Source organism: Monodelphis domestica, chromosome 1 (assembly GCF_027887165.1).
Source record: "Monodelphis domestica isolate mMonDom1 chromosome 1, mMonDom1.pri, whole genome shotgun sequence".
Lineage (NCBI taxonomy): Eukaryota > Metazoa > Chordata > Mammalia > Didelphimorphia > Didelphidae > Monodelphis > Monodelphis domestica.
In genome coordinates, this window is record NC_077227.1 from 760,045,375 (window position 1) to 760,073,322 (window position 27,948).

A 27,948-nucleotide genomic window follows, 5' to 3' on the forward strand; every position below is an offset into this window, starting at 1 on the left:
TTCCCTCTGCCCTTTAGCTTAATAACCTGTTAATTATATACATATATATACATATATTTAGTTTTGATCCCTTATTTAACAGCCCACCCATTTCAATATTTATTATTGGACCTAGGAACCATTATTTTGGCATTAAAATGTGAATTATGTAATATTAGATTGATTCGAGAGAATTGACTAATGGATTTAGAAAGAATTAGGAGATTTCTTTTAGAAGCCTTTTGTAAAAAGTATTCATGAACTGTTCTAGTACTCCATTTGGACTTTGGGTTTATGTGAATTTTTGTTGCTTACCATTCATTGTATTTTGAAATTCTAAGTAATCCCCCCATGATAAAAACTGATACACATTTAATTTTCAGATTTTAGTGTAAACTGACATTTCAAGAGGAGATGTAATAATAACAAATTGTGGGAGCTTTTTCAACACATAAAAACACATGTTCTGAGAAATGTATTTAAAAAGGACAGAGTAACATGAAAAATATGAAACACAAGAAGAAAGAAACCATGAAAAAAGAAGCAGCATAAACTGAAAAACAGATCCGTCAAACACTCTGGTGAATTCTAAGAAGGAATTCAAGGGAACAAAGGAGAACACCAAATCAGATATAGAGAATATATTCCAATTTTGAATCTTTTGCTTTTGGTATGTTTCATTTTTTCCCCTAATTCTTTTTTTCAAACCCCTATTTTCCATCTTAGAATCAATACTGTGTATTGGTTCCAAGGCAGAAGAATGGTTAGGGCTAGGCAATGGGGGTCAAGTGACTTGCCCAGGGTCACACAGCTGGGAAGTGTCTGAGGTCAGATTTGAACCCAGAACCTCTCATCTCTAGACATGGCTCTCTATCCACTGAGCTACCCAGCTGCCCCCATTTCCCCCTAATTCTTATCAGATTTCTAGCCTAAAGCTAAGGGTGAAGAAGTTTGTCTGACCACCACATGTATGTGTACTTAAAAACAACTACCCAGATACCTGTAAAATAAAATTTGTAGTCCTATAAAATCTACTGAAAGTCACAGGGTGTTCTCCATGAAAACTGCAGCAACAAGTCAATAATGTATTCCCTCTGTTTCTTTGATAAGAATTGCTGATAAAGACAGTAAGCCCTCAAAGACTTCATTGGAGAGCTAGAATTCACAAGGGAGAGCATGAACAATTTATAATAAATGTTGGTGATCAGCTTTTAGATATTTGTAGATTTTCAGAAGAACAAAGCCCCTGCTGGGAGATCTGCCATGTTCTGTGCAGGGGAAAATGAGATTTAAGAAACAAGGAACACTATGAACACAATGTACTAATAGCTGAAAATTCTAAAACTTTTTCATTCTGGTAACAATAAATTTAGGATTATACTGAGACAAACGTACATCGATATATAGCCATTTGCTGTTCAGTATCCCAAATTTCTGTATTTCCCCTCTAGCAGAATATAAGCTACTTGACAGAAGGTTATTTCTCATTTTTGATTGCCGATGTGCATTAAGAAAGCTTACTAAAAACTAAACTGCATTAAGATTCTGTCTGGGAATGTGGGCTCCAGTGCTGACACTGGTCCTCTGAGGGCTGCAGCTAACAGACTCTCCTGTGAGCCAAGGAGGGCAAATAAGGGATGTGAAGTGGGCAGAAGAGGAAAAAGTGCTGGCAAAACAAAGCAAAGAAGTACGCTCTCTTTTTTCCTTTTTCCCTTTAATAGTACATCAAAGGGCCTGCCTCTCTCTGCTCTTTTACACACTTGTGTTTGGATCGTGATCAGAAGGTGGGAATTGATTTGGAAAGTCAGGACCAAATATGGCTATGACTTGAGTTTCCTCCCACATAATCATCACAAGCAAAGCATATGCTATATCTGAGATGTAGACTTCAGGTTCATAGAAATGATGTGCAGCTCCAGACACGGTGTGAGTTTTAACTAGTGTCCTACAGATCTTGGCTCAGTGGCAACCTGGTAAAGCTTAACAGGTGCATTAAGCTTTTTGGGGACACCCCGTATACCCCAAGAAAAGCACAACCACTAGGAAGGGAAAATCTCTCAGAGTGACAATGCATTTGTACACGTAACAGTTTGACCTTCCGGTTAAATATATTTAAGATCGATATGGAAGTCAAGTACTGCAGAGATGGTGGGAGTTGGCGAATCCTCTCTCTTGGTGGGTATTTGGGTGAGTTATTCAAGGAATCAGCTGTTTCATCGGCATCCCCCTCCCTCCACCTGTTCAGCTGGTCTCTGTAGCTTTTCACATCTGACATTCACCTCAATTCCTCTGTGACCGAGAAAAATGTGGGTTTCAAGACTGTGAATTGCCAAAACTGTAAAGATAATTTTAGTGTCTTGATTTTAATAAAAAATAAGTGGTTGCGGGGGCAGCTGGGTAGCTCAGTGGATTGAGAGCCAGGCCTAGAGATGGGAGGTCCTAGGTTCAAATCTGGCCTCAGACACTTCCCAGCTGTGTGACCCTGGGCAAGTCACTTGACCCCTGTTGCCTAGCCCTTCCTTACCACTCTTCTGCCTTGGAGCCAATACACAGTATTGACTCCAAGACAGAAGGTAAGGGCTTTAAAAAAAAAAAGTGGTCGCCATGGGAAAAAAATTCCCAAATATGAAAATACCCAAGTCAGCTGGGTTTTATGGAGATTTTAATTAATACAAATGAAGGAATTAAGAAAAGGGAGAGAGAAAGAATAAGAGAAATATAGTGTGAAGGGCCTAGGCCAAAATGGCCTAGGCCTGAGCCTTAAGCGAGACTAGTCAGTCTTTAATCACTCACCACAAGATCATCGTAAAGCAAGCTCCAAACCTCCGAACTCCATCTCCAACTACGAACTCCAGCTAAGTTCAGAGAGCCAGCTCCTCCATACTAACTCCAAAACTCCAACTACCACATTCCACCTCAAGCTCCTTCCTTTTAAAGAAAATTTTCTCTTGTGTCACCTCCCCTAAATTTTCACATCTACCAATCACAGAAGATGTTTTTCCCAGACTGCCCATTCTTAGTTCTCACCACTCTTTAGTTCTCACCTTCTCTGGGAATATTATATCTTCTGAGTATTTCACATCTCTTTGCTAAACTTGCCATTTGTATGTTGCTTGATCTTTTAGTGACTAATTTAACCTTTATAGATACTTATCACCCTTTTGTATTAGACCTAAAAATAGACCACCTAGCTTAGGGTTTTTGCTTTAAGTAAGAGTTGGGGACTTTCATTGTTCAATCAGGAGTTTACAACTTTATCTTCCCCTAAGGCACTGTCTGAGCAGGGTGGAGTAATCTTAAAAGTTCCCAATACATTCCTGACCAAGTACCTACATTGTAGAAAATGGGGAATAGCTTAATCAAATCTTCTGAAGTAGAGTCTGAGAAATTTTAAGATTCACACCTCCCCCCGACATTCACATCCACCAGGCTGGCAGTGGTCCTCCTCTGGTCACCACTTTGTCCATCTGTCTGTCAGCCCTCTTTCTGATCACCCGCGGTAATACTTCTTGATGTCTATTAAATCAGTTGCTCAAAAAGCATGCATTAAGTGCTCACCATGTGCCTGGCACCGTGCTAAGTGCTTGGAATATAAAGACAAAATGCAGGGCAATGGAGAGAGAGTCTTGATAATTGCCAGGAGGATGAAGGGAAGTTCCGCGTCCCTCGGGATTCTGAACTTTAGCATCTGGAGCTTGAAACCAGCCATCCCAAGCCCTGAATCTTCATGTGAGTTGTTTTCTTTGTAATGCTATGCATTTTATTTTATGCATTTGAAAACAGGTTCTGAGAGGGGATGGGCGGCCACCTTCTCGGACTGCCCAAGAGGTCTCAGACAGAGCAATAACCCCCTTTGTGGGATGGGCTGAGCTTGAAGGAAATCCGGCACTTATATAGTGCTTAAAATGTTGCCAAGTTCTTCATATACTGAGCCTTGCCATACCTGGGGGGTACATGCTAGAGAAATGACGAGCCCCATTTCACAGAAGAAACTGAGTCTGAGAAGGGTGAAGTAACTTGCTTGAGGGCCACTACAGCCAGAACCTTATTTAATCTTTGTTTTTTATACCAAATGTCCATGTATGTTCCCCAAAGTCGTGTGATTCCCCCCTCAGAGTCGACAAGAAGTTCTGTCTGGGTTGTTCATGGTTTTTCGTGCAAACAAGTAAGAATCGTAAGCACGTTTTGGACCTTGTGGCTCCAAGTCAAGGATTCTATCTGCTAAGCTCCTATTGCCTCCTGAGACACTGAGGAGGAGGGAGGGCACTCCTGGAGAGGAGAGGGAAGGGAGAAGCTCAGGAATGGCAAGTCAGGCCATCTTGGCTGATCTTAGAATGAAATAAGTCTGTAAAAGTGAGCGGAATTTGAGCATCAGATGGAAGAGTTGATATTGCATCGCAGACATGAGGAAGATTTGGGGCATCAGGTGTAGAAGTCTGTAACATGGTACAATGGAAAGAGCAGCAAACTTAGGGTCAGAAGACTTTCACCGAGTCCTCGTTGAGCCTCAGTTTACTCAAAAGGAAAGTGATAGACTTGGACCAAATGACTTCTAAAGTCTCTTACAAATTGAAATCAGTGAGGCGACATTTTGTTGTGGAGGCAATCATAAGCTATTAAAAGGTTCTATCGGGAGTAGATAATAAACAATCTGATTTAGGAATATGAATTTAGAAATTCTGTGCAAGCCCAAATGGAAAGTGGCCCAATTGTTCAGAGTGTAGAAGATGAGGACAGACTAAGAGGTGATGAGAATGTAAACAGGGGGAGGATCTGGAAATGAAAGCTACTGTGTTAAGAAGACATCAGTTGGTTGGATGTGTGGGTTGGGTGAGAGAGAAGAGTCAAGCATGAGCCCAAGCTTGGGGATGTAAGTGACTGAAAGGACAATGATACTCTCAGAAGAAGTCAGGGAACTCCTCACACTCAGTCATGCCCTACTCTTTGTGACCCTATTTGGAGTTTTCTTGTCAAAAATGGTGGAGTGGTTTGTCACTTCCTTCTCCAGTTCATTTTATAGATGAGGAAACTGAGGCAAACATGGGTAAGTGACTTGTTCAAGGTCATCCAGCTAGGAAGTTTCTGAGACTAGACTTGAACTCAGGTCTTCCTGATTCCAACCCCTATATCCAAGTATAATAGCTTTCTTGAGCCCTCCGTGAGCGTCTTTGGATTCACGTGCATTTGTGCTTCTTCTAGAACTCTGGTGGTCTATGATTCTCAGTTATATCACTTCACTTTTCCTGTAGCAACAAATATAAATCAATGAAAATATTACCAAACTGCACAGATACGATCTGACCTAAGAAGTAGGAAAACTCCTGGCTGTCCTTTGATGCCCTCCTTTTCTAGCTGAATAGCCTGACCAGGAGGGGACGTCAGAGGCTCCAGTCTTGGCCCTGCCACTGATTCTGTAAACTTTGGAAAGTCTCCATTTTTGTGGATTTGGGGTTCCTGACTTATAAAAAGATGGAGCTTGACTACGTGATTTCTAAGGCTTCTACCAGCGCCCAAAGTCCATGATAGACTCCCTCTGGAATCTGAACTCCTGCAAGAGCCTTTCGTTTCTTTGTGGATGTATTTATTCCATAAATGTCGTTCCGTGCTTGTTACAAATGGGCCACTCCGCTAGAGCATGGAGAGATCTGAGTGAGGCGGCCCCAGCCTTCAAGGAGGTGGGTACAGCTTGTGCAACAGTGCCTCACCTCCTCCTTAAGAAGGGGAGAAAATGCTTTTGTTGGGACAAAGAGAAAGAAGACATCAGACGTTTTCCCTGACATTCTTAACCCCCACCTTGTCTCTGAGAATCGATTCTGTATAGTGGCTCCAAGGCAGAAGAGTGTAAGGGCCACGCAATGGGGACAAAGTGACTTGTCCAGGGTCACACAGCTGGGAAGTGTCTGGGGCCAGATTGGATCCCAGGATCTCCCATGTCTAGACCTGCCTTTCAATCTATTGAGCCCCATTTGTTGTTCTAGTGAAGGAGAATTGAGGTGGATCCCTCTGGAATGGACAGGGTTCCTCTAGACGGTGCTGAAAAGGCGGCTGATTCTGAGCAAGGTCCAAGTTTCTCATGTCTAAATGACTGTCTTTACTCGTCCCACCGTCATGTGTTCAGCCTCCTGTTCATTTCGCTGGAGGGGGACTTTGGGCTCTGATCTTTTTGCATTAGTTTCATTTTGTTCGCTATAATTATTCTTTCATAACTACTATCTACACTATATATCTGGCAAAGTCAGATCTGACATGGAAAAGGGGGAATCTATGGGCCACCTGACTAGACTAAGGAGTCGCTTCTGCTTTTGAAGTCTAATTTTGTTTTTTCAATCAATAAAATATATTTCCTCTCTCAGACCCCAATGGAAAGCTAAAGAAAAAGAAAACTTTTGCACCAAATACGCAGAATGAAGCAAACCCAAATTTTGCTTTGGCCTTTTCCAAAAGAAGCCTCAGTATCCCCCTAAGCTCGTCACATCTCCTTCAGGAAGTGGATCGTCTGCTTCATGAAGAATTCTGGGCCATTTTAGCCTGTCGTTGCACTGGTCAGAGGACTCGAGTCCTTCTTGGGGAAGTTTTAAAATGTTTTATTAAAGCATTTCCTTGACCAAGAGTACTCAAACTCAGTCATAAATCTCCTCTGCATATAGAGCTTAGTTTCTTCACATCTGCATGATGAAGACCATCTACTAGCATTCCAGGTCCTCCCACCCTCCTTGCATCACACAATGACTGTCACGACTGTCACGATGGCCGACACATAATCAGGTTTTGCACATTTCACCCCTTTGCTCGCTTTCTGGAGGTCACCTTCACAGTCTGTGTGTCCAGGATGCATTCTGCGCTGTGCATCATATTGTCCTGAGTCTGTTCACTTCACCTTCACTTATCTTGTGCTCTTCCTTCCAAGTTAAAAGAATCGGGCTGTTCATTTCATAAATTCTTGAGTCCTTCAAACATTTTTAAAAATATAGAATTATTGTTCTTGTATGAATAGTTCTGGCTTCTGCTTACTTCACTCTGCAGAGGTTCATTCAAGTCTTACCTTATTCCCCTCGGCATTTCTCCTTTTTCAGTTTAGTTTTTCCTGTTTGCATAGAGCTGTAGTTCTTTGTCAACCCTCACCTTCCCCCTTAGAATCAATACTATGTATTTGTTCCAAGACGGAAGAGCAGTAAGAGCTGGGCCATGGGGGGGATCAAGTGACTTACCCAGGGTCACACAGCTGGGAAGTGTCTGAGGCCAGATGTGAACCCAGGATTTCTCATCGCTATGCCTGGCTCTCAATCTGCTGAGCCACCAAAGCTATAAGAACCATTCTCTGACATTTTTATTCCATGCTTTCTACCTCCTTGAGACAACAGATAATACAATGACACATGTGCTCTCATGCAATACATATGTCATATGTGTCATGTTGTGAAGGAAGACACATCCGTTTTATATGGAAAAAACCACAAAGGAGATAAAGGGAAAATGGCAGCCTTCGCTATGCACTCAGACTTCTTTGGTCCCTTCTCCAGGGGGACATGGCTTTCTTCAACCCTAAGTCTTTTAGAGTGGTCTTGGGTCCTTGCATTGGGTAAGTCATTCACGGTGGATCACTCTACATCATTACTGTGACTATGTACCTGCCCCTGGCTCTGCTCACGTCGTCCAAGTCTGTCCACATTTTGTTTTTAATGACTATCCTGTTAGTCAGTCTTTGTAACACGACAGTCTTCTGTTCCATACACACGCCACAACCTGTTCTGCCATTCCCCAATGGATGGACGTTCTTCAGTTTCCAACTCTTCGCCAACACAAGAAGCACCGACCCAAATATCTTTGTACAAGCGGGTTCTTTCCCCATCCTTGATCTTCTTAGGCAGACTTAGTAGCGGCATTGCTAGCTCAAAGGATGTACATGGTTCTATGGCCCCCTTTCATCATTTCTTAGAGCAAAACCACACTCTACTACACTGATATGCACTAATATTTTCAGCCACCCCAGCTGATGACCCCACCTTAATTGCCAGTCCTTTGCCCCTGAAAAAGAGCTCTTACACGTGTGTGAATATAGAGATGCCCTTTTTCCTCGATCTCTTTGGAGTACAGACTGTAAAAAATGGACTCGAATACAGGACTACAATCCCCACGAGCCTTTGCTCCACTTCCCCAGAATGCCTTGTAATCTCACCTGGGCCGAGATGAGAAGGTATTTAAGCTGATTCAAAGGCTTTTGAGGAGGCTGGGGACTTCCATTTGGGGCAAATATGGCTTTTTTTCATAATGTAGGTGAGGTTGTGTCTAGGCCTCTCTATGGCCTGGACACGTGTCACTTATCCTGTATTGTCTTTAATCCTTAATCTTCAATAAACCTCTAAAAAATTTATAATACTCCTTGCAGAGAGAAACTAATTTCTACCTTGCCTCAGTCTCCCCATATTCCCTAAATTTTAATCTTTACAAGACCCAGTGGTAGTATCGGTAGGTCAACAGTACTTTGAGGGCACAGTATCAGATTCTTCTCAGGGATGGCTGGAACAGTCCCTACCTCCATGTACAGAGCATACATGTAGCCATTTGCGAACGATGCCTGCAGCATCCATGATTTTACATTGTTTGATCAATTTTGAAAGTCTGGTGGGTGCAAGGGGGAGCCTCATCGCTTTCATCTTATTTTTGTTTCTCTAATCATTAGTAACATGGCTGCAGTCTTGTTGTTACTGGAGTTAGATCATCCTTCTGAGCCCTACAGAGGATTCCAGCCTCTACTTGGACCCCAAGATCTCGCCCAGAATTGGAATGCATGAGTGTTCCTCGTGTTGCCACAGAGATCCCTAGAGATACCCTTTAAAGTCATGTGACTGGAGAGACAATCAGATGGTTGAGGATTATGTGTAGTGTTATTGGGTCTGGCTTTCATTTTCCTACCCAGCCAGGCCCCTTCTGGCTACTTGGTCTCTTGGGCTCCTCTGCCATCCGAAGCCTCACTTGCTCTCTCTTTTGTGGGCTTATTGCCATGGCCTCCCCTGGATTTCTCTCCTTTCCTGGTTTCCCGTGGCTTTCTTTCATTGCATCTGTGATCGGTAGTGGGTAGGTTTTGTTGCTGACATCTAGAGGGCTTCCCTGGGCTCCGAGGTATGTGTGTGTTGAAGTTTTGACTCGTAGAGTGCAGAGCAAGCTCACAAGGGACCCTGGGAAGAGCCTGTCCTGAGAAGACAGCTGGAGTCCGAGGTAGTCATTAGGGATGCTGTATTGGCGAGCCTGGTTGAGGCCCACTGACAGGGTAGAAGATGAATCATGTCTCTCTCCTCTTCTCTCTTCCATCTGACCTTCTTTCTAATGAAGCTGTGGATGAAGCTGCTCTTCTTCCGGTCAGACGCCTACGTTGAACCCTTCCGTAGAGAAATGCCGGTGCTTAATGGGGCTTGTTTTGTATCCTGCAGCTTTGCTGGTTGGTCACTCTTTCAGGGACTGGTCAGTGGATTCTCCAGGATTGTCTCGTGGCACAGAGGGATCCCTGACTGGCCTCACTGACTGCCTTCACTTCCTCTGCTCTGATTGCGGAAGCGACCCTTCGAGCTCAGCACTGGGGGTCTGGGGGGGGCAGCGCTGCTTCCCTCTTCCTGAGGAAGGCTTCTACCTTGTCTGGGGGCCGAGGACACTCCCGGGAGGCTTCCCAGAGACACTCCATGTGCTCAGAAGTGATGCCTCGACTTGCCAGGTGCTTTGTTTTTTCAACACTCAGGGCTAGGCAAGGAGGGTTAAGGGACTTGCCCAGGGTCACCCAGCTAGGCAGTGTCTGAGGCTAGATTGGAACCCAGGACTTGCCATCTCTGGGCGTGGCTCTCCATGCACTGAGCCTCCCAGCCCCGCCCCCCAGCGTTTTTCGTAGCCGGGGCTGTGATTGGTCCCTGGAAGCAATCATGTGACTTCTCTTCGCTTTGCTATTGGCACGCTCCATCCTACTCTGGTTCCCTAAGAGGGCAGCTGGCTGTCATTCCCGGCCTGAATCCCGCCTGGCGGGAGCCAGCAATGCTCTGCGGGCGGTTCGTCCTTGAGGCCTCGGCAGGGACAGCCAAAGGAAACTGGTCTCTGGTTTGGGCCTTCCCAGCTCGGGGGTCACCGCGAGAGTGTCCCGGAGAGAGTCCGGCGGGCATCCTCGGCTCTATTCCGGGAAGAGTCCATACAGGGCCGGGCTGGGTTGTTCCTCCAAAGGAGCCGCCTGCTGGGAGAGTCTTCCTGGGAAGCCCCAGCAGTGCAGGCCCTGGGAGGCGCGGGGCGGGGCGGGGCGGGGCGGGGCCTCAGCCATTGGGATGAAAGAAGAGGCGGGGCGAAGACGGGGCTTTACTGAGTGAGGAGGAGAGGGGCGGGGAGAGGGCGGGGCCTCTGTAAGGAGGAAGGAAGGGACGGGGGCGGGGCCTCAGTGAGTGAGGAGACAAGAAGGGGCGGGACAGGCCCGCAGTTTATGCAGGATTGAGGAGGAGGGAGGGGGAAGGCGGGGCTCACACTCGTGGCTGGAGAGGGAGGCGTGGGAGGAGCGGAGAGGGGGCGGTTCAGTCCCAGTTGCGGAGGCCTCTGGGAAGCAGGAAGTGAGGGTGGCTCCTCCCCCTCCTCCTCCTCCACTTCCAGACATCTTCTCGCTTTGGCCCCTTTACGGGCCGTAGAACTCCCTCCGCGCCGCGCCAGGAACCTCGGTAATTATCGCGGGGAGCCGCGGGACAGCGGGAAGGCGGGCCCGAGTGGGAGGGGCTGGAGGTAGAGAAGCCTGGCGGGAGGCGGAGGACGTCTCTCCCCGCTCCGAGGGTAGAGCCACGGGCATTGTGGGGGGGGGGGGCTCTTAGGTTGGACTGAGTTCGAATTCTGCCTTTACGAGTCCCTCCTGGCCCGCCTCCCTCCCGCCTGTGCTTCCTGGAGCCCAAAGCCCGGAGCCCCGCCCCTCCCCCCACGCCCTGGGACGCTGCAGCTGGGCGGGGCTGGCTGGGGCCGGAAAGGAAGTCCGGGCGCAGCACCCCATGGCTGGCAGGGCAGGGTTCGAATTGCCTGCGAGGTAGCTGTATTCCCCGGGCTTCTCTGGTCTCTCCCAGGGGTCGACTGTGGCCTACGGCTTCCTCTTCGGGATATTCTTTCTTGTTAAAAGGACCTGCCTGGAGGGGGTGTTCCGGGAGGGGGTGGGGCAGTACCGGATGCAGTTTTATGCTCCCTGTCCGGACCCAGGAGTCCTGCCTCCCAGCCTCTGCTTCAGGCACCCCAAGTATGGTCTATACAAGCTAAACAGGCAGTAATGACCAGAGAGAGGGCGGAGAGTGAAGTGGAGTTCAGGAGGGCTTCCTGGAGGAGGCGAGATTGTCCTTTGGACTGTAGGGAAGCCGGGAGGGCCGAGGTGTGAGCGGGGGAGGGACAGCCAGAGAAGGTGCTCCTGGCCAAGGTGCTGGTGTGTCTGGGGGTGGTTGGGAGGAGGGGGCTGGGAGGACGAAGAGCATTCTGGGTTTGACGGGGAGGAGGAGGCAGAGGGAAGAGGAGGGAGCGCTGGGGAGAGTGCCGGGTCTGTTTGGGTCGGTCCTGGGCTCCAGTCTGCCCTCAGAGCCTTCCTGTACTCTTGGGGGCTCCCCAGCCCCAGAGGGTTCCCGGCACCCTCCCCAGCCTCTAGGGAGACCGCAGCACCCCCTCCTCCTGTTCCCCCAGGCTCAGCCGCCCCCGAGTCTCCCCAGGGTGCTGCCCGCCTTGCCAGGAGCTCTGTTGGCCTTCCCAGACTTCCCTGCTCTGCCTGGGCCCCTCCCGTGGGGGAGGGGAGAAGAGGAGCAGAGGGAGGGGCCCAGCTGCCCCCCAGACCCTCTTCTCTTTCCCGACTCTCCCCTGAGGGCAGAGCAGGGAGGTCTGGTGGGCAGAGCTGTGGCTGGAGCTCCATTCAGGGGGGCCCTAAAGGGGGGTCAGGACCCTGATGGGGGAGACAAGGCCGGGAAAGCCGGGGGAGCTTCACGGGGGACTCACTGGGGCTGCTTTGCTGCCTCCACAGGGAACCTGGAGTGCCCGGGATGGCCCTGCAGACGGACAGACTCCCAGCCTGGGTAAGTGCATTCCGGCCCCCCAGGGGAGCCTGTTGGCGGGAAGGTCGGGGTCCCTGCCAGGGACAGCCAGAATCCTAGAGGTGAGGAGCCCCCGAGAGGCCCCCTGTGGCTGTTGTATCCACCCCAGATGGTGACACCCACCTCCCTGACCCAGAGGGAGTCCCAGGAGTTGGGGGGAGCCCAGGAAGGGCCTCACACAGAAATGGGGCCTTTTTGCCAGGAGAGGAGCTCCGAGGGCTCTCGAGCAGAGCCAGCAGCTGCCTCAGGCCTTCTCTGGGCAGTAGATTTCTCCCTGCTCTAGTCCTTCCCTGCAGGGACCGGCTGGAGAGAAAGGGGCGACTTCCTGACGTTCTGGGAGTTTTCTGTGCAAGTAGGGTTGGGGGGTCCTGAGGGAGACGTCCTGGGCTTGTCCCGAAGGCTCAGGGACAAAGAATGGGGCACAGACAGCCTGGAGGGCTTCGAGGTCTGCTAAAATCTGCTTTCAGCAGTCTGTGTAACAGCGCTCTGGGGTGAACGTTCTTATTCTCCTCATTCACTGTTGGGGAAACTGAGGCAAGCAGAGGTTAAGGTTCTCTTCAGACGTTTTTCTGTTTTAAGGAATCTTTGGTTTGAGATTTCTTCCATAAATGGCTAATCAGGAAACATAGTTCATGTGGTTGCTCAGTAAAGTCTAGATCAGATTGTTCACTGAGGGAGGGGGAAGGGAGGGAAAGAGATTATTTGGAACTCAAATAAAAAAATGATAGAATTAATTTTGCCTGTAATTGGGGAGAAAATAGAATGTTATTCTGCATCATCTCCCTGTCGCTGTGAGGTGTGTCTGAGCTGTCTCTCTCCTCCCTTCTGATCTTGCGATCTTTCACATTAAGCTCATATTTCCTTAAATCCCGTCCAGTAGAGGATGGTGTAGGCTTATGCTCTGAGCCCCATTTCCCACCAGTTTTCTTCGCAGCTTTTACCAAATAAGGAATTTTCTCCCAAATCGCTGGTTTGCCCCTTGACAGGAGGGACTTCCTTTAGCCTGTCCCATTGCTTTATCTCCTTCTTGTCCTACCAGGACCCCAGGTTTAGGACGACGGCTGGCTTGTGCCCTGCTCTGAGCTCTGCTGTGCCGATCCCCAGCTATCCTGGCTCCTTTTCACCGTTTTCCCTGCTATGTGCGACAGACAAAAGAGTGGTTGTCATAAACTGTGACTACAAAAATATGGGTTCAAGACTTTGAATTGCCAAAAGCATAAAGATAATTTTTAGTGTCTTGATTTTATATCAAAAAAAAGTGGTCGTCATGGGAAAAATTCCCAAATATGAAATGCCCAAGTCAGCTGGGTTTAATGGAGATTTTAATTAATACAAATGAAGGAATTAAGGAAAGGGAGAGAGACAGAGTAAGAGGAAATAATAGGAAGGCTAGGGCCTAGGCCTTTCTTTTAAGAGGGAAAACTAAGTCAGTCTTTAATCACTCACCACAAGATTTTGTTCCAAGCAAGCTCTAGTGTTCAGAGAGACCCTCCAGTTCAGCTTCCAAGCTCAACTAAGTTCAGCCACCGAGAGCCCACAATTCAGCTTCCTAAGCTGAACTCAGTCCAGAGGCCTCTGACCTCCTTTTAAAGAGAATTTTCTCCTATGTCAACTCCCCTAAATTTTCACATCTACCAATCACAGTAGACAGTTTCCAAAGGACTGACCATTCTTAATTCACATCTTGTTATCACCTTCTCTGGATAGACTAAAACCTCTGAGTATCTCACATCTCCTTGCTAAGCTTGCTTGCCCCTTTAGTGATTAATTTGACCTTCATAGCTACTTAGCACCCTTTTGTATTAGATCTAAAAATAGACCTGGCTTAAGGGCTTTTGCCTCACTCTGAGTATGGGTTAAGTACCTTCATTGTTCACTAAGGAGTTTTACAATTTTATCTTCCCCTAAAGTATGCCTCAGTATGGGTGGAGTCATGTAAAATTCCCCACATTCCTGATCAAGTACCTCCATTGTTTAAATGGGGAATAGCCTTAACCAAAGGTAGAGTCTGAGAAATATTAAGATTCACATATGGCTGACCTTTTGTTTTCCCCAATGAATTTGTCGTGATTTTGTGCAGCCTCTCAGATGTCCTCTTCCTCGTGGCATGAGGGGCGAAATGACACTTTTTTCTCCTGAACTAGATTCTTGGATTTGATCCTCCAAAGAATTTGTTCAGTCTGAAGCAGCTTCTTTGAGGTTTCACTCTAGAAATTTGTGTGACTTAACTGTGGAGCTTCCCCTCTGCAAGGAGAGATGCTGAGGCCGACACGGCTGCTGCTTCCAGAACATCTCTGTTCTCAGGATTTCTATGAATCTTTGTCTGAGCATTTCCTGTGGGGTGTGAAGAAGCTGGGAGAAGCCGACCTTGTGCCACCTACTGAGCTGATGCCCTCTTGGAGGGAGGGCTTTGGGGTAGTGAGGGGTGAATCGGAGAAGCATTCTCCATCTTGTGACCCAGAGCTGGAGCTGGCTCAGGTCCCTTCTGTTCAGTGGTGAGCCTTGTCCAAATTCTGTCCAGTGAGGAAAGTGTATTCAATGGGGAGAATTGGGAAAAATCCGTTTTACATGATGTGAGCCTCTTCCTGCCTGGCTGGGAAACTGGCCCGCCTGTGCCTGCTGCATAGCTGAGCTGAGGTTGACCAGAAGCACAGTCAGATCCTGAGCCTGCTGGAAGGAGTTTTCTCCTCCTTGTCGGTCTCAGGCCCTCCCTGGGTCTCATCTGCAAACTGGGTCCGTATTGATCCATCACTTCTGGCTTCCTGGTTCTTTTCATTGCTCACAGCTATTGGGAAGGAGTCGGACCCCTTTCAGGGAACTTCCTCCGTCCCTCTTCCCCATCCCGACTTGGCCCTTCCCTAATCTTTTCTCCAGTTAGAAAGCAGACGACCCAACACTGGATTGTTTCCTTTGCCTTCATTGGTCTCTTTTAAATTTTTATTTAATTAATTAATTTAGAATATTTTTCCATGGTTCCATGATTCATGTTCTTTCCCTCCCCTCCTTATTACCCCCCCCCCCACCTGTAGCCACCATACAGTTACACTGGGTTTTACATGTATCATTGATCAAGACCTATTTCCTTATTATTAATATTAGCATTATGGCGATCACTTTGAGTCTATATCCCCAGTCATATCCCTAACCACCCATGTGATCAAGCAGTTGTTTTTCTTCTGCGTTTCTATTCCCACAGTTCTTCCTCTGAATGTGGAGAGCATCTTTCTCCTAAGTCGCTCAGAATTGTTCTGGGTCATTGCATTACTGATAGTAGTGAAGTCCATTACATTCGATTGTGCTACAATGTATCAGTCTCTGTACAATGTTTTCCTGGTTCTGCTCCTCTCACTCTGCATCACTTCCTGGAGGTTGTTCCAGTCTCCATGGAATTTCTCCACTTTATTGTTCCTTTGAGCACAATAGTATTCCATCACCAACATATGCCATAATTTATTCAGCCATTCCCCAATCAAAGGGATTCCCTCGTTTTCCAATTTTTTGCCACCACAAGGAGCGCAACTATGAATGTTCTTATACATGTCTTTTTCCTTATTATCTCTTTGGGGTACAAACCCAGCAGTGCTATGGCTGGATCAAAGGGCAGACAGTCTTTTATCACCCTTTGGGCATAGTTCCAAATTGCCCTCCAGAATGGTTGGATCAATTCACAACTCCACCAGCAATGCATTAATGTCCGACTTTGCCACATCCCCTCCAGCATTCATTACTTTCCTTTGCTGTCATGTTAGCCAATATTCTAGGTGTGAGGTGACACCTCAGAGTTGTTTTGATTTGCATCTCTCTGATTATAAGAGATATAGAACACTTCTTCATGTGCTTGTTAATAGTTTTTATTTCTTTGGCTAAGAACTGCCTATTCCTGTCCCTTGCTCATTTATCAGTTGGGGAATGGCTTGATTTTTTGTACAATTGATTTAGCTCCTTATATATTTGAGTAATTAGACCTTTGTCAGAGTTATTTGTTATAAAGATTTTTTCCCAATTTGTTGCTTCCCTTCTTATTTTAGTTACATTTGTTTTGTGTGTACAACACCCTTTTAATGTAATGTAATAAAAACTATTTGTTTTACATTTTGTAATTTTTTTGTAACTCTTCCTTGGTCTGAAATTCTTTTCTTTCCCAAGGATCTGACAAGTATACTATTCTGTGTTCACCTAATTTACTTATAGTTTCCTTCTTTATATTCAAGCCATTCATCCATTCTGAGTTTATCTTGGTGTAGGGTGTGAGGTATTGATCCAAACCTAATCTCTCCCATACTGGTTTCCAATTTTCCCAGCAGTTTTTCTTTGGGTTTATCACTGACTTGCTGAGGCCATTAACCCTAAGTCTATTCCATTGATCCACCCTTCTGTCTCTTAGCCAGTACCATATTGTTTTGATGTCTACTGCTTTATACTATAGTTTAAAATCTGGTACTGCTAGGTCTCCATCCTTCACATTTTTTTATTATTTCCCTTGATATTCTTGATCTTTTTTCCTTCCAAATAAACTTTGTTATTGTTTTTTCTAATTCAGTAAAAATGTTTCTTGGTAGTTTGATAGGTATGGCACTGAATAAGTAAATTAGTTTGGGTAGGGTGGTCATTTTTATTATATTAGCTCCTCCTACCCATGAGCAGTTAATGTTTTTCCAATTGTTTAGATCTAGTTTTAACTGTGGAGAGTAGTTGTGTTCATATAGTTCCTGTGTTTGTCTCGGCAGATAGATTCCTAAGTATTTTATATTGTCTCGGGTGACTTTAAATGCAATTTCTCTTTCTAATTCTTGCTGCTGAAATGGTTTGGAGATGTATAGAAATGCTGATGACTTATGTGGGTTTATTTTGTATCCTGCAACTTTGCTAAAGTTGTTGATTTTTGTGTCAAGGAAGTTCATACCCTCATCCTCCTGAGGAGCTTAACCTGTCCATCAACATTCCTCACACAACACAGTTGCACCAGGTTTTGAGTTTGTGTATGTGCTGTACATCAATCCGAGTGACGGGGAAGGGGGGAGGTCCTTAAGGGGCTTTTGGAAGGAACATGGGGAGAGAGGAGGCAAGTAAGGGGAAAGAGGAAGAGACTTGCTGGCTAGGCACCTTGTAGACAGGTTACTTAGAGGAATGAGATTTAAAACTATGATTGTCTACACTTTCTAATAAACTTTATCTGGGTAGGAATATTAATGCAATTCTTACATTATTTCTACTAGCTTTTTGGTTGAATCTCTAGGATTCTCTAAGCAGACCATCATGTCATCTGCAAAGAGTGATAACTTGGTCTCCTCCTTGCCTATTTTGATGCCTTCAATTCCTTTATCTTCTCTAATTGCTACTGCTAGTGTTTCTAGTACAATGTCAAATAATAGAGGTGATAATGGGCATCCTTGTTTCACTCCTGATCTTATTGGGAATGCGTCTAGTTTATCCCCATTGCAGATGATATTAGCTGTTGGTTTTAGATATATACTGTTTGTTATTTTTAGGAATGACCCTTCTATTCCTATGCTTTCTAGTGTTTTTAATAGGAATGGGTGTTGTATTTTGTCAAATGCTTTTTTTGCATCTATTGAGATAATCATGTGATTCTTGTTGGTTTGCTTGTTGATGTGGTCAATTATGTGGATAGTTTTCCTAATATCCATCTTTGCATTCCTCATATAAATCCCACCTGATCATAATGAATAACTGTCATGGTCACTTGCTAGGGTCTTTTTGCTAGTATTCAATTTAAGATTTTTGCATCTATATTCATTAGGGAGATTGGTGTATAGTTTTCTTTTTCTGTTTTTGACCTGCCTGGCTTTGGGATCAGTACCATATTTGTGTCATAAAAGGAATTTGGTAGAACTTCTGTATAATTTAGAAATCTTTTACCCTAAGAATTACATTTCCTGAGAGCCCACTGACCTCCTGTTCTGGGCTTCATGAAGTTTACAGTAGTGGGCGGGGGGGGGGGGGGGGGGTAATAGGCTGATTAGCCATGGGCACATGGTTGGTTTTATTTTGTTACCTTTTATTCCTTTACTCTTAATGATCATTAATAAATCCTTTAAAATATAACATTTTTATATCAGACTAATTTTAATTTTTATGATGATGACAACCTGAAGTTGGAGAAGGACTTCTCAATTTTTTTAAGATTGGCTAGATAAATTATTTTAAACCACATTTCTCCTGCCTTGGCTTTTTGCCCCCACCCTTGCAGACTCTGAGAGAATTAGGAACTCTCTTTGGAGCCTTACTTCTGCAGTCCCTACTTCTGACAGTTGCCCTCCCTACTGGCCCAGCTGCTTTTAGTTTGAGAGTCTTGGCAGAGAAGGGATAAGCTGCTTCTCTTGCCCATCTGCCCGAGCCAGCATTCCTTGCTGTTACTTCTGGTGTTACTGCTGCCAATCCAGTCTCCTGGGTTGTTCCAGTCACCTACCTTCTCCTGATTTCCTGATCCTTTGGCCCTGGCCCTTACTGCTGTTGCTGGTCCTGCTGGGCTGCTGGTAGCTGCTTCTGTGTCTTCAGAACTCACAAACTGGGAGTCCTTGGAGCCGCTCTCTGGGCAGCTGGTAAAAACCAGGGTGTGTTTTCCTTAGGCAACAATTAGCCTCCTAACTCCCTGTCCATGTGGGCAGAGAAGCAAATTGCTCCCTAGCGTTTTACCCCAGGGGGAAATGGGAAAGAAGTTTATGCTTCCAAACAGGAAGTAAAGTTGCAAGCATGGTGAGCTCTATGAAAGAGCAGTACCTTGCCTATTTCAAACAGCTTCCAGTTTTAGGGTGTTTTTTTCTTCCTGCCATTCCTGGGTGCACTAGTCCAATCAATTATCTTGCCTGAGATTTGGGGGAGAAATTCCTCATCCTACAACCGCTCACCATCTGGGCCTGCCCAGTTTCTAATATTCCTCCAACTTGGGATTCCTTCTGTAATCGAGGAGATGTAAGTCTTTCAGTATATATATAGAGAAAAAGAGTGGAGACCTCCCTTCTCAATGTGGGGTTCAGGGGAGATAGCTGATATTTAGGATTGGCTCAGAGAGAGGAAAGGGGGTTTGAAGATTCCCCCCCCCCCATTCTGCCTTCCCTCCTTAGCTATGACTGGTCTCCCAGATTTGCTCTTGTCTCTCTTGTCCCCCCTCTACTTCTGGAGACCAAAGGGTCTCTCCTTGATCTATTTACTCACATTTGATTCACAGCTTGGGGAAAAGATAACTATTTTTATGTCAACGCAGTCAAGGTAGTACATAGGAATAATGGGCAGAGAAAGAATAGGAAAGGAAAGTGGGGAAAAGGGGGACCTGTCTCTATCTAAAACCCTTTCCCCTCCTTCCTCGAGTTTGGGGGTAGCTTGGGTTTTTGCAGCCTGAGCCCTCTGAGAGATAGGTTGGCTGACCCTAGGTTTGGTCCTTTGGCCACAGTTCAGACCCAGGGCAACAGAAGCTAAGATAAAGTCTGCCAGTTTCAAAATGTCTTTTCTAAGGTTTCTTTTCAGTGAGTCTCTTCAATTGGGAAATGTTGGAGGGAAGGATTTCCAGTTACAAGCAGGAAAAGGTGGGTAACCCTCAGGAGAAAGTCTTATTCAACCTTCTCTCTTTGGTTTCTCCCGACTGAGAGACCAACTCCTCTCCCAGCCAGAATCTTCTGCTCCTCAAGATTCCAACGAGGTGATCAGATCCAAACACTCTTCAGCCTGGCACTTCTCTTCTGTGCCAGTCTGTCACACTTCACACTATGCTCAGCAAGGAATTCTCCCTTGCTTTGGGAGATCCCAGAACTCTGACAAAAGGAATCTGAATGGATAGAGAAAGGAACTTTAAAGAGTCGGGTGATTAAATTTTTAAGACTCTTCCGATTCTATTGTTTCATGAAAGTCTCTATATCTTATTGTATTTTGCTGATTGTCTGCTTTAAGATTTAATTTAGTTATTTTAAGTTCATATAGTAATGTGATCAATACTATTCTGTTATACTGAATCATTTTAATCTACTGTGTTTTACTATTAGATACGTTCTGTTATCTTTCCCCTATTACTGTTGTAAAATATTATAAAAGCCCATAAACAACCTTTGTGAAATTTAATATCTCAAATTTATTTTAAAGGTCTTCAGACATGATTTTTAGATTTCCCCCCCAATAGCTCTGATTAATCATTTGCCTGCCTCTGAGTTATTTGTAACAGGAGGTTTAATTAATTTCCAATTAATTTTTGATTTGCCTGTCTATGTACCCTAATTTTTTTTTGCATTATGATCTGAAAAGGTTGTATTTATTATTTCTGCTCTTTTGATCTTTTTTGCCATGCTTTTATGCCCTAGTACATGGTCAATCTTTGTGAATGTACCATGTGCTGCTGAAAAGAAAGTGTATTCCTTTGTCCCTATTTATTTTTCTCCATATATCTATTGACTCTAATTTTTCCAAGATTTCATTCATATCTCTTACCTCTTATTTATTTTTGCATTTGATTTATCTGGATCTGATAGAGGAATGTTTAGGTCTTCCATTAGTAGACTTTTACTATCTATTTCCTCTTTGAACTCCACTAGTTTCTCCTTTAGAAATTTGGATGCTATACCATTTGGTGCATACATGTTGAGTACTGATATTTCCTCATTGTCTATACTGCCTTTTATCAGGATGTAATTACCTTCCCTGTCTCTTTTAACTACATTTATTTTTATTTTGGCCTTGTCAGATAACATGATTGCAACTTCTGCCTTTTTTCTCAGTTGAAGCCCAATAGATTTTGCTCCAGCCTTTTACCTTTACCCTGTGTCTACCAGCTTCAAGTATGTTTCTTATAGACAACATCTGGTAGGATTTTGGTTTCTAATCCACTCTGCTATTTGCTTTTGTTTTATGGGTGAGTTCATCCCATTCACATTCAGTTATGATTACCACCTTGATATTCCCCAACATTTCGATTTCCTCTCCTTGTCCTGCCCTTCTTTCACTATTTCCTTCTATACCAGTGTTTTGTTTTTAATCAGTCCTCCTAATCCCCACCCTAATTTTACTTCCCTTTCTCTCCCCTCCTTTATCATTCCTCTCTTATTTTTCTTTAGGATTTTTTTAAACTACCCCACACACTCCTTCCCTTGTATTGCTTCCCTCACCACCAGTTCATTTGTTACCCTTCTACTTCTCTATAGGGCACTAATGAAACCTCTGCCCCAATGGATATGATTGTTCTTCCCTCTTTGAGTCAATTTTAATGCGTGAAAGAATTAAGCATTTCCTGTCTCCAGCCTCATAACCCTTCCAGTGTATTGGTCTTCTCCCCCATTCCCACCATGCACTTTTTTATGAAATATAAATTTATCCCATTTTGTCTCTTTTCCCATTTCTCTTAGTATTATCCTCTTTTTGCTTCTACTTTTATATATACTTATATCTTGACATTTCATCCCATATATTTTGTCACTCTTCCCTCCAAGTATACTTCTTCTAGCTACCCTGATGATAATAACAATTTTTAAGAGTTAACAATATCATCTTTTCTAATATGAATATGAATCATTTGAGCTTATTGGGTCCCTAAAAACAAGTTTTGGGTTTTCTTTTTTTCTCCACTTTCTTAATTACCTTCCGGTGATTCTCTTCAGTTCTGTGTTTGGGCATTATATTTTCTGTTTTAAGTCAGGTCTTTTTTTTTTTTTTATGAATGCTTGGAAGTCTTCTATTTCATTAAATGACCATACTTTCCTCTTCAAGAATATATTCAATTTTTCCGGGTGGTTGATTCTTGGTTGTAGATCTAGTTCCCTTGCTTTCTGGAGTATCATATTCCATGTCCCTCAGTATAGATGCAGCCAGATCTTGTATTATCGTAACTGTGGTTCCATGGTATCTGAATGACTTCTTAGCAGTTTGTAATATTTTTTCCTTGGTCTGGTAGTTCTTGAATTTGGCTATAACATTCCTGGACATTGTCATTTGGAAATTAAATTCAGGAGGTGAACTGTGGATTCTTTCGGTTGCCATTTTCCCCTCTTTTTCGAGAATGTCAGGACAGTTTTCTTGGATAATTTCCTGTAGTATGATGTCCAGGCTTTTTCTTTTGTTATGATCTTCCGGTAGTCCAATAATTCTTAAATCGTCTCTCCTGGATCTGTTTTGAAGATCTGAGGTTTTGTCAATGAGATGTTTCATATTTTCCTCAATTTTTTCATTGTTTTTATTTTGTTTCATAGATTCTTGCTACCTTGTGAAGTCATTTGCTTCTAGTTGTTGGATTCTAACTTTTAAAGACTGAATTTCATCCCTAGCTTTTTGGTCATCCTACACATTCTGGTCTGATATTCTTTGTAGGTTATCTTTCACCTTCTTTGCCTCGTTTTCAGGCTGGTCACTTTTGGCTTTCAAGACACTATTTTCTGTTTCCAGATGACTTATTTTGCTTTTGAAGTTCTTTTCCCAGTTGTCTTCAGCCTCTCTTAATTGTTTTTTCAATTGTGTTTGGAGTTTTTCCAAAGCCTGTGTCCAGTTCGCCAGAATTTCTGTGTTTTTCTCTGGTGTTCCTTGGTCCTCCTCTGTTCCATTTGCTCTGTGTTCATTACCTGGATAGAAGCTGTTGACTGTAATTTCTTTTTTCTTTTTCTGTTGTTTACTCATATTTTTTCCCTTCTTTCCCCCCTGTAATTGCCTGTAATCATATTCCTCTGATTATTTGCTGGATATGTGGGTTTGGGCTATTCTGTCCTGAAGGGGCTGATTGACTAGGTTAGGCTGATGGTATTAATGAGCCCTATCAAGGTTGTAACCTATAGTGGTTGCAGCCTTTGCCCTCAGACCTTGGTCAACAAGACTCTCAGTGGAGTTAGTGGGGGAAGGATGTTGGAGATTGAGCTTCCTTGGCCTCTAAAGGTTTCTTATCTGCCCTGTTGATAAGATTAAGCCAGGGAGGAGTTGATCTTCAGAGCTGGATGTGCCCTGAGGCCAAATCCTCATGAAGGAGGGAGGGTAAAATGGAGCATTTTGCCTGTGACTAGACTGCCCTCTCTGTGATTCTCCTCTCCTGCCTCCCTGCCATCTATTTTTAACCCAACTGTGCCAGCATGGTACTCCTTCTGGACTAGCACCCTTGACCAACCAGAGATTCCAGGGACCTCTGGAGACTCAGCACAGTAGGTGGGGGAGGAGTCCTGGGACCTTCCTTCTTCCTTTCCCTTGAACCCAAGACTTCAAGAACTCAGGCTTTTGGGGGCATAACTTTTAAGTTGAATACAGCAGGAGGATCCCCTAGTTCTGTCCTGTTGTTAGATTTGGTTTTCTGTCCCCCTCGAAGAACTTTGTTTTTTATTGTTGTGAAAGGGTTTTAGAGGTCTGGACTTTTGCTGCATCTAAGTGACCATCTTCCCAGAATCTAATCTAATTCATCTCTTTTAAGGTAGATAATTCTCTTCCTCCCCCATTTCACCCCCCCATTTAAATGTCTAACCTGAGCAGGAAAGGGCCTAGTCCTTATTGGTCAGGCAGTTGTCATACTTTACTTTGGTAAGTGGATGTGTTCAGAAGAGCAGAATTTTGATACCTCAGGCATTTCATCTTTCACTGGTCAGTTAACCTATTTTCTTCTACGTTTGCCTGGAAATCTGGTCCCTGGGTCAAAACTATCCCAGTGCTCCAAATGATACACTGGACGCCCCCACCCCCACTACAAGTTGCAGCTCCCCCCACCCCCACCCCAAGACAATTAGACTGCAGGCACCAAGTCTCTCTGGCCTCAGTTGTGAGTCATCATCTCCCTTTACCCATAAGAACATTCATCAGTGGAACCCCCTTCCATGTCAAGGTAGGGCCTCCATCCGTTCTCCATCTTCTCAGGCTTTGCCTTCTCCTCCAAACCTCCTCCCCTGTATGCTCTTCTCTTTCTGAGAAGATAAGAGACCTCTTTTTCTCAATCCTGTCTGCAGCCTCTGATGCTTTTGGCCCACTCTGTCCTCCTATATATTCTCTTCTCTCTAGGGTTTTAGGTCACAGCTATCTCTCTTCTGGTTTAGCTCCTACGTCTCTGACCTGTAATTCTGTCTTCTCTGCTGGCTCCTCTAGATCTTGTATCAGTAGGGTGTGGGTTAAGGAGTTCCTCCAGTCCTGTCTTTGGCCCTCTACTCTCCTCCCTCTGGTCTTTACTTGGTGATCTCATCAGATTCCAGGGATGCAAGCACCATCTCTCTTGATGAGTCTCAGATCTACATGTTCTGCCTTAATCTCTGTGCTGATCTCTAGTCTTTCATCTCAAATTTCCTTACAGGGATTTCACACTAGGTAACCAGGAGACTCCTTGAGTTCAGTGTGTCCCCAAACACATTGTTCTCTCTAACCTAGACAGAATCCCCCCCCTTCTCTATAGCTGTATCCTCCTCTTACCTCTGACCCAAAACCAGACTTAACTTTTGAAGGCTATTCAGCAGTCTGTGAAGTCTGGGGTTCCTTCTGACTAGGTGCGATGACAAAGGCGGATAAGGAATGGGAGACAGCTGAGTGTTTCAAGCCTGTTGCACAGGTGTCACAAAGAGCGGTTCCACCAGGCACAGGGGCTTGTCTGTATTTTTATACCTCAGTGGTCACAAATTTCTCTGGCACACAGTCTCTATAACAATCCATCCAGCGGTTGCTATATAAAGTTTTTCCTTAGTGGGTTATAACTTGAGAAGGAGAAAGGAGTCTGAGGAAAATGGGTGATAAATGAAGACTCACAGACAAGTTAATTGATATAGGGAGCGGCGCTTGCTCCTGATAATATTCTCCTTAGAAAATTAATTAAAGGAAAATATGAGAAATACGAGAACACGTGGAAGTAGGAATTCTGAGATAGAAAGCACGTGGCCAAGAGTGGCGCTAGGAAAGATAAAGAGAGACAGCAGGGAGAACTCCAAGGTTGCAGGAGTCAAGAGGAAGAGTAGCGCCCCTCACCCCAGCCTTTATTGTGGATTGAGAGGTGACCAATGAATATGTAACATAGCACGTAGGTCTTAATATTGGTTGGATAGACAATGACAAGATCAGAGGAGGCCGGGATTCTCCTGACATGAGCTTTTCAGAGGAAGGAGGTTTGACAAGGTGAGGGCTAAGCCTTTGTGGCTCAGGCCCAGGAATTCTCCTGCCCTTAGAACTGCCGATACATTGATCATTAAATGATCTGATCAAGTATTTAATACATCAACCATACTTCCCGGATGCTTATATATCTGGAATTCTACAGTCTCATTTTTCGACATACATGATCTCTCACAGAGTATTGGCTATGTCGCACATTGACTTTTAACACATTGTTTAATTAACATTCTATGATCATCTTGAATACCAAGTTGCTACAACAAAGCAAAGTTTGCTCGAGATAAATGTTACAGGCAGGGTAACCAGGGGTCAGTTCCCACTGACCTGTGGGATATAATAGGGAGATTTTAGGGAAGGAAGGTTAACAGATGGGATCACACTAACCAATTATATAAAACAGATTTATTATCTAAAGGGACACGGTATTGGGAAGGGAGTCAGGGAGTGATTTATTTCTAACCCACCCAGATTTTAAACCTTAGTTTTTCTAAATAACCTTAACTTAACTAACTAAACTAATAAAAGATGAAAGGGGTTAGTAATGTCCATAGGTCCCATATTCTCACAAACTCTAGAGTCCTTGGTTGGGTCAAACTGCTGAATCAAGCTGTAGGGTCCCCACAAGGTCCAAGAAGGGAGGAAGTTCACATCCATTCACAACTGTCCACCAGTGTGACTGGGAACACTCACTCAACCTTAAAAAAGATCATCCAAGTCCCTGGCAGCTCCAAAGTGGTTTCTTCAGGGAGACACTTTGACACACAGACTCTCTGTCTGCAACCCAGCTTGAGAGAGACAGTTGCCAGTTTACCAACTGTCTTAGAATGCTGACCCATCCAGCTCTGTAGAATCTTGGTTTGAAGGCTGTCAGTCAGCGTTGCAAAATTCCCTTGCTACAGGGACGACCAGCTAAGAAAATCATTGTTGTTCTTAATCGGCTTACATAATCAATCAGAATTACTTAGGAGATACCTAACAAAAACAAACACAAACCAGATTTAGGTATTTTTTAATTTTCAAGTTTCATTTTTCTATGTTTAAAAAAGGAGGAGGGGTTTCACCTAGGTGGGTGTATAAGACTCTTTGAGTTTAATTCTGTAATTATGATCTTTTGGTGATATTCTGGGGGAATTAAAGTGGGACATATGTATTAATCCCGCAAGTATTCTGTTCTCATGTTATTGTTAATATTTATTGTGGTTGGACTCTGAATATTATTTGTATAGGTGGTTGCCAGGGGTTTAATTCCTAAATCCCAAAGTGAATTACTAAAGTAAATGGAATTTATGGTAGTTTACTTACAATATTTACAATAGAAGGAAGATATTAAGAAATGAGAGAGAGAGAGAGAGAACGAGAACTCTGGCTTCTTCTGATACCAGTTAGAATCTCTAAACCCTAGCCAAGGGAAGAGAGTCTGAAGACAATGAGCCTTTCTTGAAGGCTTCATGCCTCCAGAAAGGCGGGGTCACTAAGTCAACTTTTCACTCACCAACCCTGACAGTCTAAAAGAAGTCTGGGTGTCTGCCTTCTGGTCTCTCCTCAAGGGTCTGTCTTCCAGTCTCTCCTCAGAGCCTGAATCTCTGAACAACTCTCCGAATGTCTGAGTCCAAATAAATTGATCTGAATCCAAATGAATCCAAATGAATCGAATGTCTGAATCTGAAATCATCAAATGTTCTCCTTCTGCCTTTTGATCCACTATTTAAAGATCTTTTTCTCGTGTCACCTCCCCTAAATTTCACATCTGCCAGTCACAACAGATGCTTTTCTCCAGGACTGCCCATTCTGTACTTCTCACCTTCCTTGGTTAGATTTTCTCCAGGACTGCCCACTCTTTAGTTCTCACTTTCTCTGGTTAGATTACATTTTGGGGAGTTACTTAACACCTCTTCTGTTAATTTCACCTTTTGTGGTTATTTAACACCTTTTTGTGGTTAATTCACTATTTGTAGTTACTTAAGAGCATTTTGTAGTTAAAATCTAAAAACAGATTGTAGCTTACAATTCTAGCTTCACTGTAAAGGAAGAGCTAAGTATCTTCATTGTTACAATCAGGAGACAGCTACATCCAATCTTCACTTTATATTTCCTGAAACTAGGGAGAGAACAATAATCATAGCAATTTCATTAGTAAGGGATGCTAGTGAGAGAAGTCACATAAAGGGCTGGGGGTGGGGCTGAGTGGGTGTCTCATCTTTTCTGGAGGCCACTTTGCAGTCCAGTTTCCACCTTTGACCATGTCAGACAGTGGGCTTTGATGGACCCCAACACTCAACTCCTCCCTGTCCCTTTCCCACATATCCAACAGGACCAATCAGTTTCACCTTTGCAGCATCTCTCCAATATGCCCCCTTCTGTCCTGTGTCACTGCCATCCTCCTGGTGGAGGCCCACATCACCTCCCTACCTGGGACCACCTGCTGCTGGGTCTGTCTGCCACAAGGCTCTCCCCACTCCAAGGCCGCCTCCATTCTCCCACCACAGTAATCTTCCTTCAACACAGTTCTGATCGTGTCAGTCCCCTACTTCATAAGCCCCAGTAGCAACCTGTTCCTTCCAGGATCAAATAAAAACCATTCTGTTTGTTGTTCAAAACCTTCTTTTCGGGAGCAGCTGGGTAGCTCTGTGGATTGAGAGCCAGGCCTAGAGACAGGAGGTCCTAGATTCAAATCTGACCTCGGACACTTCCCAACTGTGTGACCCTGGGCAAGTCACTTCACCCCCATGGCCTAGCCCTTACCACTCTTCTGTCTTGGAGCCAATACACAGTATTGACTCCAAGGCGGAAGGTAAGGGTTTAATAAAAAAATAAAAATAAATAAAAAAAACCTTCTTTTCCCATCTTT

At 44.4% G+C, this 27,948-nt stretch overlaps 1 protein-coding gene across 3 annotated transcripts in view; it reads left to right on the forward strand.

Moving 5' to 3' along the window:
• LOC103097644 (zinc finger protein OZF-like) overlaps nucleotides 1–27,948 on the forward strand; it is an 87,900-nt gene that overhangs the window by 47,264 nt on the left and 12,688 nt on the right. The window contains exons 1-2 of one of the 3 annotated variants that reach the window (XM_056825209.1): nucleotides 10,496–10,658; nucleotides 11,978–12,029. The exons of 1 other annotated variant lie outside the window; for it this stretch is intronic. In XM_056825209.1, coding sequence (XP_056681187.1) covers nucleotides 11,997–12,029 — 33 coding nt within the window. In that variant the 5' untranslated portion in view covers nucleotides 10,496–10,658; nucleotides 11,978–11,996. Of the gene's footprint in view, nucleotides 1–10,495; nucleotides 10,659–11,977; nucleotides 12,030–27,948 lie in introns of those variants that run through there. One more of the 3 variants, XM_056825224.1, reaches the window with a different exon arrangement.